General features: G+C 30.4%; 2 protein-coding genes across 2 annotated transcripts; both read left to right on the forward strand.

The window, feature by feature from the left end:
* The first annotated feature begins 1,737 nt into the window (after positions 1-1,737).
* LOC124918369 (GDSL esterase/lipase At3g48460-like) lies at positions 1,738-3,840 on the forward strand. The gene is made up of 2 exons (XM_047458548.1): positions 1,738-2,381; positions 3,230-3,840. The coding sequence occupies exons 1-2, from the start codon at positions 1,773-1,775 to the stop codon at positions 3,737-3,739; spliced, it is 1,119 nt and encodes a 372-aa protein (XP_047314504.1). The 5' UTR covers positions 1,738-1,772; the 3' UTR covers positions 3,740-3,840.
* Positions 3,841-12,133: 8,293 nt separating this feature from the next.
* Positions 12,134-15,251, forward strand: LOC124912881. The gene is made up of 6 exons (XM_047453521.1): positions 12,134-13,457; positions 13,530-13,585; positions 13,910-13,999; positions 14,170-14,418; positions 14,465-14,467; positions 14,682-15,251. Exons 1-6 carry the CDS (start codon positions 12,134-12,136, stop codon positions 15,249-15,251), a joined length of 2,292 nt encoding a protein of 763 aa, XP_047309477.1.
* Positions 15,252-17,919: the final 2,668 nt, after the last annotated feature.

Here is a 17,919-nt window from a genome sequence, read left to right on the forward strand (position 1 = left end):
TGGGATTTTATCTTTTATATTGTTTATCTGCACTATCATACTTTTTTGTTATTTTTTTATAATATCTATAAAAGTTTCTCTAAATGAAAACCAAATTAAATAATTTTTTATTATAAAATATAAAAAAAAAACTATTGATCCCAAAATAAAGAAAACAAATACTCTGCCTCAAAATCTCAATAAATATTTTTTTTTATTAACGCAGAGACTTTAAAGTATAAAAAAAATTAGGATGCAAAAAATAATTATAACTTTTTGCATAAATATTTTCTAGATTAAGACTTCAATAAATGTTGTGATTTGTAATGACAGCTCAACATAAGATTTTTTGGGATTTTATTTTTTAATCTTGTTTATCTGCAATACCATACTTTTGTTATTTTTTTATAATAATAAATTTAATAATATTTTATTAAAAAACAACAACTATAGATCCAAGAATATCATCTTCTTTAATAAAAAATGAACAAATACTGAAAAAAAAAAGTATAAATAATACAATTAGAGAATATAAATACAACCAATCCACATTTTGTATTATTCAAATTAAAAAAATTAAAGAAAACAAATTTGATACAAGTAAATATTGGGTCAAAACATTCAAATATTTGTGTTTAAATACTAAAATAAATCATTATAATTCAAAAAAAAAAAATGATCATATTTTAAAAAAAATTATAGTGGGAAGTTAGGGAGAGTTAAAGCTCTGTCTGTCTGTCTCTATATATGTACTTTATAATTAAAAGTTCTATATTTAAATAAATAAAATATTTTATATACTTTAAAGTGAACATTAAATAAATACATCCAATCAACTAATCTCTTCAAAACGATTACTTTGTCTCAAACTCTGAATTGAATGTTTGTATGATTCTTATTTTTTTATTTTTTATTTTTTATTTATACATAATAAATATTATTCTATTAATTCTTTCATCAATCAATTATTTAATATAAAATTAAAATTTTGTTTTATTATTGTATAGTAATACTTTTTAAATATTTTATAAAAAAAAACTCATTTTTTTAAAAATCACCATTTTTATCTTTAAACAAACCAAGATTTATTTTTGAAAAACAACTACCAAACAAGTTTAAATTGTGTGTGACTTTTATTTTAATTTATTTTTGAATTCTATTATAAATTATTTTTAAATTCAAATTCAAATTATTTTATAAACAATTTAATTTTTTTACATAAATATTTTCCTCATTAAGGCTTCAATAAATGTTGTGATTTGTAATCACATCTCAAGTCTCAACGTCATTAATAAGATTTTTTGGGATTTGATTTTTTAATCCTGCCTCATCTCATTAACATATCTCAAAGGTTAAATTTTGATTCTTTCAAATTAAAAGTCAAATTTTAATTTATATTTAAAATAATTTAAATGTGAGTGTCACAACGGTAAGACGTCATATTACCTCGGGTAAAATTTATTTTATTTATTATGTTCAAAAGTTAGTTGAAAAAAGAAAAAAAAATTTCGTTAAAAGCACGTTCTTAAAACAAGTTTTTAATGAATATGATGGTTGGGTTAATTCTTTATATTAAAAATAATTATAATATTTTATACAATATTAAAAAATATATATATTTATTTTATTTATTAGGTTAATAAGTTAGTTGGAAATTAAACAAAAACTCATTAAAGCCACAACCATGAACCACCTACCTATTCTATATATCTCATCTCAATTTATTACTCTCTTCACTAAAATCTTTTATATATGTACACAAAAAAAATTCAAATAACCCACAATTCTCAACAATGTCTAACTCCCCACCATTCCTCACCACCGTCCTCCTCCTCATAACCACCACTTTCTCCGTCGCCGCCGCCGCATCCTCCGGCAACACTTTTCGCAAAATCTATGCTTTCGGTGACTCCTACACCGACACAGGAAACACCGTTTCCTCATCCGGTCCAAGCGGTTTCAATTACGTCTCGAGTCTTCCATACGGCACGACATTTTTCCACCGCCCTACAAACCGTTATTCGGACGGTCGTTTAATGATTGATTTTGTCGCGGAATATCTCTCTTTACCGCTTCTGCCGCCTTATCGAGACGCAAAAGCGGATAGATCGCATGGGGTTAATTTTGCGGTGGCGGGATCGACTGCGATTCGGCATAGTTTTTTTGTGAGGAATAATTTGAGTATAAATGTTACTCCTCAATCACTTGGGACTCAACTTATTTGGTTTGAGAAGTTTTTGGAAGATCGGAAGGGGAAGGTTCTAGAAGATTCTGAGATTGAAGAAGCTTTGTTTTGGGTTGGTGAAATTGGAGCTAATGATCATGCTTATACAATTGGATCTTCAGTTAAGAGTAGTACAATTCAGAAGCTTTCCATTAAGAGTATCACTGGATTTTTACAGGTATTTTTTTATTTATTAAAAATGAGGTATTATATATAGATTTAGGGCTTGTTCAAATTGATTTTTTTATGGATTTTTTTAAAGATTTTGAAAAAAAAAGAAAACTTTGTTTGACGAGGAAATGGTTATTTTGGTTTTAATATTTGAATTGATTAAATGAGTAATTTGATAAAGAGAATTTATAAAAAAAAATTGGGTATAATCTAAAAAATCTATAAAAACCCAATATCAAATTAGATTTTTTAGGATTTTTTTAAACTTTATTGAAAAAGGATTTTTTTTTTTTTATAAAATATGGGTTATTGAGATTTTTTTAAGATAAATTATTATAATATTGTTTTAATAAAAGTAAAGTGAGGTATTAAATTATTTATGTTTATAATATAGTGTGATATGATGGAGAAATATTTTTTTTAAAAAGTCAAAAATTTAATTTAAAATAATAATATAATGCTCTAAGTGACTTGATTAGTTTAACTTGTGGTTGCTTCATCTTAGGAATGACTTTAAATATATGTTTAGTTAAGTTAGGTTATAATACATAATTTAATATATATTAAGATCTCAATTAGATATTTATCAAAGAAGATGTTTCTAATTAGAAAATTTATGGATATTTTTTTTTTCTTTCAAGTATAGACTTAGTGAGACTACTCATATTTAATTTTAAAAAGAGTTTCCAAAGGTACCATTATGTTTTATGAAGTTTCTTTAGGATTTTAATCTTTGGAGTTTACATATTCTAACTTGCAACTTATATTGAAACATTAGAATTACAACATAATTTTAAATATATTATTGCAACTAATTATCACAATGACTATTTATAACCTAATTTGTTCTTAAAGGTCTTGTTGAAAAAAGGTGCAAAGTATGTCGTGGTCCAAGGCCTTCCAACCACCGGATGCCTCCCCTTAACTATGTATTTGTCATCGGATGTTGATAGGGATGATATCGGTTGCGTAGGGAGTATAAACAAGAATAATTACGAACAAAACAAGGTCCTCCAAACCGTGTTAAAAAAAATGAGACAACAATTTCCTAAAGCGGTCATTGTTTATGCCGACTTTTGGGGCGCGTACCATGAGGTTATGAAGAATCCGGGTAAATATGGTTTTCGCGAACTTTTTGAGGCGTGTTGTGGGTCAGGGGGAAGTCCGTATAACTTTGAGTTGTTTGGAATTTGTGGGTCTAATGCGTCGACGACTTGTAAGAATCCGAATGAGTATGTGAATTGGGATGGAGTTCATCTTACCGAAGGGATGTATAAGGTGGTTGCGGGTATGGTAATAAATGGAACTTATAGTCGGCCTTCGTTTGAGTATTTGTTGAAGAGAAGGGAAGGAGGGAAAATGTAATTCTTATGTTTTCTTTTTAATATTTTAGGTATGGAGAATGGCCTTGGTTGGTTGAAAACAATATTGTTTAAGAATATGGGCGAATTTGAATTTGAGTTTAACTGATAAATTGCAAATAAATTTTGTATTACAATATGTTAAGGCTTTAATTAGTGTATTTAATAAATGAAACGTTTGAGATAGATTTGAACCGTTACGATCAACTAGTGTTCGTTTGAAACCAACGGTTTAACTTCTTTTGTGTATTTGTCAAATGCATCATTGGAAGCATCTGATCGGAAGTTTCAGGCCCACCCAAAATAAGGTTCATGATAGTGAAATCAAACAGGTCCAATGTAAAGGTGAAAAAAAAAATAGAAATGATTTGGGAAGGGAAATTGGGTAGGGAATTTTAAAAATTGGTTGAGCAATTTGATTGGCTGAAAAATTAATAAAATTTTTCTCTTTTCTCTCCTTATCTTTTATAATTTTTAAATAATGTGTTGACACGTCATTATCTCCCCAAATTTTCTGGTCATTCTCTCCCCAAATTTCCTGTCAATTTTTGTGTTTATTAAGTTGGGTGAAGGTGTCAAATTTATTTATTAAGTTGTAAAATTTATTTTAAAAAATAAATTATTTAGACGTATGTACTTATACAATAAGCTTAGTTAGACCTGAACTAATAAAAGTAAGTTAAGTAAGTTAGAGGAGTGTACTTATTATTAAAAATTGACATAGGTTTCTTTTAGTAATTATGGTTAATTATTTTTTAAAATTTTAATATTTATTTTTTCTCTTTCCTTTTTTATTAATTAATTAATTCAGTTATCTCTTTTATTTATTTTTTATTAATTAAATAATTTATTTATCTCATTTTATTATTTTTTTTGTTATTTAATTATTTTTTTATTTCTTTTATTATTAAAATTATTTTTATTTCTATATTATTTTAAAATTAGTTGATCTCTTTTTAAGGACTAATACTTGAATATTTTAATATATAAAGTAGTTCTATGTTTTATACTCTAATATTTTCATATTTTGTTCAAGTATTTTTATTAAATAATTACTTGTATAATATTTTTTTAAAGAATTTTATTTATAGTGCAAATTATTCTTCCATAAGTTGAACCCATATTATATAATGGAAATTACAAGGGTGGACAAATGAATATATTATTTTTTATAAACTAATTAATTAAATATATTAACCATGATTACTTATAAAGACTAAATTAGTCAATTTTTAAAATTATGTACGCTTAAATAAATTTTTATTAGTTCATACGTTTAACTGAATTGGATGGTCTTTTTTTTTCTTTTATTTATATATATAAATTTGTCAAAATGTGTAAAATTTATTGAACTTAACAGAAATTGTTAACAGTGTTAAAATTCTTTTCAATTGTTTCTATCATGTTATATCCACGTCAGTCATGTAGATAAATATATTAACTTTATAATCAAATCATCTTTTCAAACGGATCTTATCTTTAAATAAAAATAATATTTCTGTAATTCTTCTCCCTCACAAAACTGGTTCCACCCTCTTCCATTTCATTCAATCCATCCGCATAAAGATCATGCTAAAACTTTTAATAACTTTTAAAACTGGTCTACAGCCTCTTTCATTTCATTTAACGAATATCTAGAACGGCATCAATGCTCATAAATTCATATTATCTTTATCCTATTAGTCTCTTAAGGAATTTATATAGTCCATCAAACTAAGGGAAGAGGTGCCGCAAGGGATTTAGATATAACTAGGAACATCAAACTTTTTTTTCACATGAACCAAAGAAACACAGAACATATTGACGAGGATCCCGACAAACTTTCTCGAATCGGGTTGTCGGATGGCCTCGGACGCGATGGCTTCACGAACGATTGGGTTTTGGATCTCAATCATGCTGGCAAAGAAAGAGACTGTTTTCTTTAATTTGGAAACGGAGTCTGAATCAGATTCACGGGTTTGGCCGAAATGGTCGTAGAAGAAAACATCAATGAATAGATGAACTGAATAAGAACTGCGGAGATGAGAGAGACTTTGAGAAGTGATTGGGGATATGTACTCAAAGTATTAGAAGGATATTTATTAAATGAAATGAAAGAGGTCGTAGATCAGTACTAAAAGTATTAGAAGGATATTTGTTAAATGAAATGAAAGAGGCCGTATATCAGTAGACTTTTTATGCAGATGGATTGAATGAAATGAAAGAGGGGTGGAACCAGTTTGGAGGAAACAACCGAATGAATTTTAACACCTTAACGATTTCTGTTAAGTTTAATAAATTTGACACTTTTTGACAAATTTATATACATAAATAAAATTTTGCAACTTAATAAATAAATTTGACATCTTTATTTAACTTTATAAATAAATTTGTCATTCTTTAAAAAAAAAAAAATTAATAAAAAAAAAAATAAAATAAAAAAATGTACATTAACTTTTAAAATATATAGTTTTTTTTTAATATTATGGTTGTGTTATTATATTAAAATAATACTACTAAAATAATTTTAACACTTAAATTATTTTAAAATATATATATTATATAAATATTATATATAAATTAGTTAAAAATAATATATATATATAAATTATATATATTGATAAAAATAAATAATATATATTATTTATTTATTATATAAAAGATTTAATAATTATATAAAATTTAATAATATATATATAATATTATATATAAGCGATTTAATAATTATATATATAAATATAAAATATAAGTTTAAAGATAATATATAAAAAAATAATATTTTAAACTTAAACCGTTAAGTTTAACTAAAAAGTTGACGGAAGGGCCATTGATGACCTTTATAAAAGTTGAAGGGGCGATTTGTTTCAAAAATTAATTTGAGGGCCAAAAGTGAGCGATCGAGATAGTTCGAGGGCCGCCCAGGTAATTTGCCCTTTATTTTATAGATTTTAAAAAATATAACAACTATTGTTGTTATTAGAGTGAAGTAGAGTTGGGCATTGGGTTAGATAAATACGAACTGACATAATCCAACACGATATTTGTACGAAACAATACGATATTATCTCACTTGGTTTTTAGGTTGATACGATACAAGTATGAGACGACACGATTATGAGTTTATACGATCGTAACACGGTTACGAGTCGACACGGACACGACAATAGTATAGACACAACACGAGCACAAGTATACACATGAAACGACATAAACACAATTAGTCACATGACCTAAGTTACTGACATTAACCTTCTCTAAACCTATTAAAATTTTATTCAATTATTTAATTATTTAATTTCATAAATTTAATATTTATAATTAAAATTAAACATACTAAAATATAATTTTAAAATAAAATATTAACTTAAATAATATAAATTAAAAAAATAAAAGTAAATGAATAATATGAATAGAGTTGTGAGTTTATTAATATTTTTCTTCAATATTACTTTTATTACTTTTTTTAATTATTTATAATTTTAATTATTATTAATACATTAAATAATAAATATATGATAATAATTTTAATTTTAATAATATAGTAATATATATTTATAATTTTATCCATTTTTCTACTTTTTTTTTCCCTATTTTTTTTAACTGAAACTACTCACTTTTACATTAACATTATATTCTTATCTCTTGATTACATATTTTTAACATTGTATCATTTTAAAAAATCTTAAATTACTCCAAAATTCTACAAGTTAATAATAAAATTTTACCTAATAAAAAAAATAATTTATAAAATAAAAAAATTAAATTAATTTTATTAATTAAATAAAAATTTAATTTATAAAATTAATATTAATATTAATTCAAAAAAATACAGTTAATAGTTATAAAAGTATATTATCACCTAAAAAATCTCAAACTATTTCTAATTTTATTAAATAAAAAATTAATAATATATCAATCTCAATAATTTTTTCTAAAAAAAATAGTATCCACTACTTGAGTAATAATTGATTACATATTTGTATATCATTAAATCATTTAAAAAAAATACTTTGAAATTTTAAAAGTTTAAAAAATATTTTAAAATATATATATATATTTTATCATAAAATTTCTCCACTACTTTTAATTATATATAATAAAAAATATCATATACCTAATTAAATAATTAGGTATAAATTCTTATATAATATTTTAAAAATTATAAAATTTCACATTTAACATATTTAACTAACTTAATATATTATTATTTTTTAAATAAATTAATAACTTTATAACAACAAATTTAACTAATTTAATTTAAATAATTATTTGCATAATTTTAAAACACATTTTAAATAATTGACATTCAAATTATTATTTATGAAACTATATGTTAAAATTTATATTTACACATTTTACCTATTAAATAACTTTTTAAATAAATTTAATTTAATAAATTAATTTAAATTTATTAAATTAAAATAAATAAATAACTATATTTTATAATTTTTACTAACAATATAATTTAATATATATAAATAATTAATTAATTAACATGAGTGTGTCAAGACACGGTTGTGTTGACACGATAACAAAATCTTGTCAAAATAACACTAAACACGAATTTGAACACGAGTTAGCACGATACGAATAAACTCGTGGACATGCATAACACGACACGAAAGAGTTCGTGAATCATAATATTTTGAGTGGATCAAGACACGATACGATATGCATAAAATTGATACACGACACGATTAAGAGTCTAACACGATTTGTCCGAGTCGAATACGAACGTTTATGCATGATGTCCAACTTTGTTTTCTTCCCCAATTAGAAATTTAGAAAAAGAAATATACGAAGATGTGCGATGTAGATTACCTTTCGGATTTCCAAACTTCAATTATTAGTCTCTATTGTCAACCTAACAGTGCCAAGCACCACTTACATAATTTCTTTAGAATTATGTCCCATAAAAGCTAAGCGGACCAACATTATTGCACCAATTTCTTTTATATTTAAGCCCAACTGTTAAAACTTGGTTTTGGGAGTCTAAGTTTACTTTTTCAAGATCTTATTGAAGCCTTTTTGGAAAAATTTAAAATTATGGGTGACCTAAAAAAAACGATGACAATTTCTCGGATATACCACGTGAAGAGGGAGAATGAAACATTTACAGGAGAGTCGTGTAAAAACTAAAAGGAAAATTAATGGGATGAGAAAGGCAAAAATAATTAGATTGATCTAGACGAAGATCCCGAAATAGACTGGCATATCACAGTGCCAACATCTAAGCCTATTCTCGCGTCGTGATGATCACAATATAAGAGGAAAAAAAGGGAAATTTTTACCTTTGGAGAAGAGGACAACCTCCCTATAGGCTACGACTAGAGCTGGACAATGGGTTGAATAAATACCAACCGACAAGATCCAACGCGATATTTTTACGGAACGACACGATATAATAATATCTCACTCGGGTCTTGGGTTAACACGATACAAGCACAAGATAACACGATCACGATACGATTATGAGTTTATACGATCGTAACACGGATACGAGTCGATGCGGACACAACACAAGTATAGACGTCACAACACAAGTATAGACACGACACGAGCACGAGTATATACACAAAACTACATAAACACAATTAATCACATGACATAAAGCTACTCACATTAACCTTCTCTAAACCTATTACATTTTTATTCAATTAATAAATTATTTGATTTCATAAATGGAATATTTATAATTAAAATTAAACATACTAAAACACATAAAAATATTAATTTAAATAATATAAATCAAAATAAAATATAAATATAAATAAATGAATTATATGAATAAAAATGTGAGTCTATTAATAATTCTCTTTCGATATTAATTTTATTAATTACTTATTAATTTTTTAATTTAAATTATTGTTAATATATTAAATAATAAAATTATGATAATAATTTTAATTTATTAATATAATAATATATATGTATAATTTCTACCCACTTTTCCTATTTTCTTACTCTAACTACCCACTTTTACATTAATATTATCAAATTGTCACGTCTCTTAATCTCCTAATAATTGATCACATATTTAATTGTTTGCCATCATATCATTTTAAAAAATTTAAATCACTCAAAAAATTTACATGTTTATAAGAAATTTACCTAACAAAAATTAATAATTTATAAAATAAAAAGATTAAATTAATTTTATTAATTAAATAAAAATATAATTTATAAAATTAATATTAATTCAAAAAAAGACAATAGTAAAATATATATTAATTTAAAAAATCTCAAACTACTTTTAATTATATTAAATAAAATATTAATAATATATCAATTCTAATAATTTTTCATAATTGATTAATATTTGTATATCACTAAATTATCTTAAAAAAAATTTAAACTACTCTAAAATTTTAAAAATAATAAAATATTTTAAAAAAGAAACATTATTTTATAGTACAAAATCTCCCGTACTTTTAATTATAATAATAAATATCATAAATTCTTACATAATATTTAAAAAATTATAAAATTTTATATTTATCATATTTAACTAACTTAGTATATATATTTTTAAATAAACTAATAACTTTATAAAAACAAATTTAACTAATTTTATTTGAATAATTATTCGTATATTTTAAAACACATTTTAAGTAATTGACATTCAAATTATTATTTATGAAACTATATGTTAAAATTTATATTTACACATTTAACCTATTAAATAACTTTTTAAATAAATTTAATGTATTAAATTTATTAAATTAATTTAAATTTTCTAAACTAAAATAAATTAATAATCATAATTTATAATTTTTACTAACAATATAATTTAATATATATAAATAATTAATTAACATGAGTGGGTCAAGACACGATTGTGTTAACACGATTGTGTTAACACGATGACAAAATTTAGTGGGAATAACACGAAACACGAATTTAAATACGAATAAACTCGTAGACACTAATAACACGACACGAAAAAGTTCGTGAATCATAATATTTTGAGTGGGTTAAATCATGATACAATACAGATAAGATTGAGACACGACACAACACGATACGATTAAGATTCTAACACGACTTATCTGTGTCGAATACGAATGTTAATGTACTATGCCCAACTCTAAAGTGAAGAAAAGTTAAATGAAAGATTGAAAAGAAATAAATAATATTTTGTTATTAAAAAATCTGAAAATGAAGAGAGAAATAACTTTTTTGAGAATATAAAAAATATAAAGTTTTAATAAGGTGTGAATAAGAGTAAAATAAATGTTGTATTTATAAAGGGGAAATTTGATGGAATAACCCTCATAAGAGGGGAATTTCCACTTTTAACAGGTGATTAATAAGTTTATCATTTTTGACCTTTTGCCAAGGCAAAAGGTCAGTTTTACCCTTTATTAAAAAAAAAAAAAAATTGATTTTCATTCTCCCCCGTCTTCCTTTCCCCAGTTCTCCTTTCACTCCCTCTCTCTCGTTTCCAACTTCCCGAAGACGACTGATCAACCCCGAAGACGACGACGACGCCGAAGAGCCCCCGAAACATCGACGACGTCCTCTCCCTCGAACCCTCCCTCGAACCCCGACGAGCTCCGACGACAAACAAGAGCCCCCGACGAGAATCTCAACTCCAGAACGTCGAAGGTGAGTTTATCTTCCCCGTTTCTATCCGTTTCTATCCTAGTTCTCCGTTTTATATCCATGCATGCTATAATGGAGGAATGGTTTAGGGTATTGTTTAGGTTTAGGTATGTGTTTAGGTTTAGGTAGTGTTTATTGTTTAGGTTTAGTTTTGGGTTTAAAATGCTTCTGTCGAAGGCTGTTGCAGGGTTTTGGGTTTATTGTCGATGGCGACGATGCATTTTCGCAGGCGACAGTGCATCTGTCGCAGACGACAGTGCATCTGTCGCAGACGACAGTGCATCTGTCGCAGACGACAGTGCATCTGTCGCAGAATATACTATTCGCCTGCGACAGATGCACTGTCGTCTGCGACAGATGCACTGTCGTCTGCGACAGATGCACTGTCGCCTACAAAAAATGTCATATTTCCTTTAAATTAGTGGTATTTACTTTCATTATTTTGACTTATTGATTTTTTGCAGATGGCACCAACCAAATGCAAAAACAAAACTGTAATTGAGAACTTTCCTCGACGTGTTTCATGGAAATCTACTTGCACCTGCTTGTTAAAGACCAAGGACAAGTTTAATCACTTTGGTCTTATGGAAAGGGCTATGAAGAGTCAATTTCAGTATCTATTGAAAGCCCCGACTGTCATTTTCTCAGGAACAATAATCCACCAGATGTTGATCAGGAAAAGCAGCTCCAATTCGAAGGGAATAAGTTTCTTAGTCAATGGTCAGCAGCTTTACTGGGGCATGAAGGAATATGCCTTGGTAACAGGCCTAAATTTTGGAAGATTTCCTGTCATTGAAAACTGGAACGCTGAAGAATGTCCACCCTAGTCCATAAATACTTTGGTGGCAAAACAGTTGTTAAAGTGACAGAAGTTCAAAGTGTTTTCCTCAACTGCTCTGAGAAGGAAGATGCATGGAAGCTTGGGCTCATCAACCTTATCTACCAGTGTCTCTTTGGATCTGATAATAGGAAGAGGGTATGTTTGAAGATCTTCAGCATGGTGGAGGATATGGAAATGTTCCTTCAATTTCCATGGGGAAAGGTGTCATTCAATTCAACTTTGAAGGGTATTGACAAGGACATGAAACATCTTCGGCAGCTATATGTGGAGAAGAAGGAAACTTGCAAGGGGAACTGTGATGTTGCTTATACTATTAGTGGCTTCGCCATAGCCTTCCAAGTTTGGACATATTTGGTTGTGTCTACATTTGTCCCCAAATTTGCGGATATGATCGAGGAAAAACATACATGCCCAAGGATATTACTTTTTACAGCCTCCAGAAGCAACACCAACACTAGCCAAGAGGTATTCAATGCCCTTTTCAAATGCAATGTCTTTAACAAGATTCATGAGTCTGAGGAAGAGAAGAGGAACTACTGTGGGGATGACTTTGAAGAAATGGGAGATTACATTTATGATGATTTATTTGAGGTGGATGGTAGGAAAAGAAAGAATGAAGATGGTATTCCCAAACAAACGCCCAAGAGGAGAACAATTAAAAGGACAGCAATTAAGATGATCGAGTCTAGTGATGAATCTAGCGAAGACAGCTCTCGGTCTACTACTCGTGAATCAACCCATGTCCCTTCAGCAACGAGTCCTCAAAAGAAAGAAGACAGTTCTCCTACTAGGCAAGACAAGTTTGACAATCCGGTGACTAAAGCCCAGAATGATGACAAGTTTGATGAGCTTACAAAGGATGTGAAGGAGTTGACAAGGGATGTGAAGGAGCTGAAAACTGAAATGAAGGTAATGAAAGAGGATCAACGGGTTATGTTCAAACACATAATCCAATTATTGGATGAAATAAAACAACAAAAGAATGATGTTTCTGTTGCTGATATGAATGATGTTGGGTTGGAGGATGCTGTTGCTGCTACTGATATGAATGATGTGGAGAAGGATTTGGAAATCAACAAAGATGTTGCTGATGAGAATGATGATGTTGATGATCTGCCGAATGAAAAAGAAGATGCTGCTGATATGAATGATGTTGGGTTGGAGGATGCTGTTGTTGATGGTTTGGAGATGATAACCAATGATGATGTTGGGTTGGAGGATGCTGTTGTTGATGGTTTGGAGATGATAAACAATGCTGCTGTTGTTGATGATGACAAAGATTCTTCTGCTGTTGATGGTTTGGAGATCAACAAAGAAGCTGTTGTTGATGATGATCAAAACAAGGATGCTTCTACTGTTGATGGTTTAGAGATGAACAAAGAAGCTGTTGAAACTGCTGTTGTTGAAATTGATGATGAAGAGGCTGTTGATGGTTTGGAGATCAACAATGAAGCCGAGCAGAATGAAAACAAAGTTGAAGAGGCTGAAAACAAAGTTGAAGAGGCTGTTGATGAAGAGGTTGTTGATGGTTTGGAGATCAACAATGAAGCCGAGCAGAATGAAAACAAAGTTGAAGAGGCTGAAAACAAAGTTGAAGAGGCTGAAAACAAAGTTGAAGAGGCTGTTGATGAAGAGGCTGTTGATGGTTTGGAGATCAACAATGAAGCCGAGCAGAATGAAAACAAAGTTGAAGAGGCTGTTGATGAAGAGGTTGTTGATGGTTTGGAGATCAACAAAGAAGCCGAGCAGAATGAAAACAAAGATGAAGAGGCTGCAGCTGTTGTTGATAAGAATGCTGAGTTGGGAAAGAAAGAATTGGCCACGAAGAAGAAGAGGAAGGTAGTTTTGGCCAAAAATAGGTTGGGCAAAAAAGGAAGATGAATGAAGAGGCTGACATGGGAAAGAAGAATGATGAAGAGGATGACATGGGAAAGAAGAATGATGAAGAGGCTGAGTTGGGAAAGAAGAAGGATGATGATGTATTGGTATTGACTCCAACAAGATTTCAGGGACAGAGTTTTCGGAGAAAGAAGAGGTCCACACAATTGGGGAACTATACAGATCCTAATGGAAAATCCTTTAAACTCATTGATCCAGTAACTGTAAATCCTCTTTTAGATTATGATAGTGAACTGTTGGATGATTTGAAACAATGGATGAAGCTGGAGGATGATGACAAGATAAATCTGGTTCTTTTCCATGCTGGTCGAGAATTGTTTAACAGAATGTTGAGGCCTCAGAATTGGCTACATGATCAGGTAAGTTTTTGTTGTTGAAACTGTTTTTTGGGTATTGTATTAACAGCAGGTTAAAGAGAAATAGCAGGAAGTGCATCTGTCGCAGGCGACAGTGCATCTGTCGCATGCGGGAAATGCATCTGGCGCATGCGACAGATGCATCGTCGTCTGCGACAGATGCACTGTCGCCTGCGACAGATGCATTTCCTGCTATTTCTCTTCATGTTCTGTGCTTAATTCATTCGATGCTCTGTGCTTACTTCATTTTCTCGAATCTGTCGCAGGAGATAGATGCATCATGTTACATTCTTAAAAAAAGAGTTGTCAATTTTCCCAAGACTTATCAACCGATGGATTTCTCAATATGTGACTGTAATGTCTCTACGAGGTTGTCGTTACGTTATTCAAAGTTCTCCAAAAATCCACAAACATACACATTCGACGATGACTTGATGGAATATTTCAGGGGTGATGAAGAAAAATTGATGACTTCTTGGATGATTGTAGATAAGATATATTTCCCTATGAATCTTAATATGAAGCATTGGGTCCTTTGTGAGGTGCAACTACAAGATTGGTGCATCAATGTTTATGACTGCGAACAAGGATTTATCAAAAATAATCACTATGACAAGTTCATGAAACCACTATGTGAAATGATTCCATATCTCTTTCTATTTGGAACGACCGAGTTTGACAGGATCAAGTATCCTAAGTTCAGTTTGGAAGGAATGTCATATGTTGTAATACCACACCCAAGAGTCCCCAAGTGCACGAAGAGTGGAGACTGTGGTCTTTTTACAATCATGTATTTGGAGTACCTTACTGCAAAATTGGATATATATCAGCTGTGACATCAGAGAACATTGTTTTTTGGAGACAAAAATGGGCAGTTAGGTTGTTCCACCATATAATAGACCCATAGAAAATGGACATAATTTAGCTATGTATATTTTTGAATGTAAACCTTATGTATTTATTTTTGAATGTAATTTAGTTTGCTATTTTGAATTCAAATATAATATAGTATATATATATATATAATTAAGCACAAAACATATGCGGAGAAAATGCATCTGTCGCAGGCGACAGTGCATCTGTCGCAGGCGGGAAATGCATCTGGCGCATGCGACAGATGCATCGTCGTCTGCGACAGATGCACTGTCGCCTGCGACAGATGCATTCCTGCTACTTCTATTTGTCCTGTGACAGATGCATTCCTGCATTCCTGAAATCAATCCTGCTATTTCCCTTTGACAACACAACAGATGACAACACTTAAACAGATGAAATATGAAGATGATCAAAACCCTACCCCAAAAACAGATGATCAAAACCCTACCCCAAAAACAGTTTGATCAAAACCCTAAAACAGTTTGATGTACATACAAAAACGGTTTGATCAAAACCCTAAAACAGTTTCATGCCAAAGATTGGGCACTTGATTGTGAAGGTTGTGTAGATTGGGCACTTGATTGTGAAGGTCTTGCAGTAGATGGTGCAGGCATCACTGCCGAGCATGTTGCTCTGTTATGACCTAGACCGCCACATGAGCCGCACCGTCTCCGTTTTTTACGAACCTCACCTTGTGATGATCTACGTTTTGTTGTTGGTCGTCCTTTCTTAATCTTCACGGGGGGTTTTAGGCAGACTCGTTTCTTGATATGTTCGGGAATGTCCCAAGCTTCATTATGTTGAAAAACTGGATAACATGTCTCCGCATAAGCCATGCACCACGATTCAGTTGAGTAAAACCTGAAAAATTATACAGTGATAACATAAATTCAACATAACATATATTCAACACAACATAAATTGAACATAACTTATGGAACAAAAATTCTCTAACCTTGCGCACAACTCATATGGAACCGATTTCCGGAAACGGGCAGCAGCCAGGGCATGCGTACAAGGAAGACCGGATACATCAAATACCCTACAAGTACATGTTCGACCCTTGAAGTCAACTTGAAAATCAAATTCACCGTCATGCACATGAAACTGAAATCGATTAAGTGGATAAACGCTGTAGAATCTAGCATTTTCACCTTCCTCACGTAATAACTTTTCATAATATGGAGATAAATGTTCGTTGTGGTTGGATGATTTTTCTCTTCTATGATAAAACCAATCTTGTATTGTGAATCTTAAATAGTCAGCTAATGTTGTTATGGGATATTTCCTAGCTTCTCTGCACTGACTATTAAAACTCTCAGCGTAATTACTTGTCATTTGATTGTATCGCGAACCGGGGAAAAAAGCACGACTCCATCTCTCCACTCCAATTTGTTCCAAATATTGAGCAATCCTAGGGTCTTTAGTTCTGATCTTGTCAAAATGCTTCTGAAACGTGGTCTCGGTGTATGCACGAGAAGCCAAATCAAACTCAACATGACAGTTATCAGTTTTAAATTTGGCCATTATATTCATTTTGATGTGGTATGTGCATGCACCGTGATGTGCTTCTGGAAAAACCGCGGACAAGGCGTTGGCAATACTTGGGTGTCTATCGGATATGAAGACGAGATCCGGGACTGATCTAATTGCCAACCTTAGTTGTTGCATGAAATATGTCCAAGAGTTATTATTCTCTGAATCAACGACACCAAAAGCAACGGGATATAGTTGCTCGTTCGCATCCAATGCTATCGCAACCAGTAGTTGACCTCCAACTTTATGCTTAAGGAAGCTGGCATCGATGCACAATACAGGACGACAACATCCTATGAAACCCCTAATTGAAACTCCTAAAGACATGAACATATACCTGAAGTGTCCTTCCTCATCCGTCTGAATGTCAGTTATGGTACCTGGGTTCTTCTTCTGCAACATGAACAGGTAGGATGGCAATTCACCATAGGAATCCTCCACAGTTCCTCGCACCGCCATTAAGGCCTTTTCCCTTGACCTCCAAGCTTTATTATATGTCAAAGTTAACCCATAACTTGTATGCATGTCTTCCATTATTTTTTTAGGCATGTGGTCATGGTGATGGTCCATGTATTTACGTTTGATACACTCCGCAATTACCCATGATGGTGCTTGCCTCACATTGTCTTGTCTCGTCAAAATTGAGCATGTGTGTTCTTTTACAAATTTTCTGATCTCAAACATCTCCGAGAATTTTCCTTTCATAGCACGCAATTTCCATTTGCAGTTCTCAGCCATGCATTTTACAAACCAAAGATTTTTTGTTGACTTCACCACTTTAAGGACAAAGTGATTAGACATCGCATGTCTATGCAACCTCAATTGTATTTCTTTTTTGTTATCAAAGAACGTACCCACTTCCAATGAATTTTCAATTAATGGAGCAGGAGTTTCGATCTCGAGTGGTTCATATGAGAAGTAGTGCTTGGTTCCCTCAGTATGGCTGAATGTATTCCTAACATGGGAAGTGCTTGGTTGACTTGGGAAGACATTTTCCGGCTCAAAAACATTTTGCTCCTCACATACATCTCTCTGCTCAAAAACATCTTGCTGCTCAAATATATCTCGCTGCTCAAACACATCCTGCTGCTC

This window comes from Impatiens glandulifera, chromosome 1 (genome assembly GCF_907164915.1).
Source record: "Impatiens glandulifera chromosome 1, dImpGla2.1, whole genome shotgun sequence".
Classification (NCBI taxonomy): domain Eukaryota; kingdom Viridiplantae; phylum Streptophyta; class Magnoliopsida; order Ericales; family Balsaminaceae; genus Impatiens; species Impatiens glandulifera.

What these genes read in the sequence shown, in the direction of transcription:
- LOC124918369 (XM_047458548.1), top strand. Translation starts at nt 1,773, where the DNA reads ATGTCTAACTCCCCACCATTCCTCACCACCGTCCTCCTCCTCATAACC. An exon ending in GTATCACTGGATTTTTACAG is followed by an intron (nt 2,382 to 3,229) that starts GTATTTTTTTAT and finishes TTGTTCTTAAAG; the next exon opens with GTCTTGTTGAAAAAAGGTGC.
- LOC124912881 (XM_047453521.1), top strand. Translation starts at nt 12,134, where the DNA reads ATGTCCACCCTAGTCCATAAATACTTTGGTGGCAAAACAGTTGTTAAA. An exon ending in AGATTCTTCTGCTGTTGATG is followed by an intron (nt 13,458 to 13,529) that starts GTTTGGAGATCA and finishes TTGATGGTTTAG; the next exon opens with AGATGAACAAAGAAGCTGTT. An exon ending in AAATTGATGATGAAGAGGCT is followed by an intron (nt 13,586 to 13,909) that starts GTTGATGGTTTG and finishes GAAGCCGAGCAG; the next exon opens with AATGAAAACAAAGATGAAGA.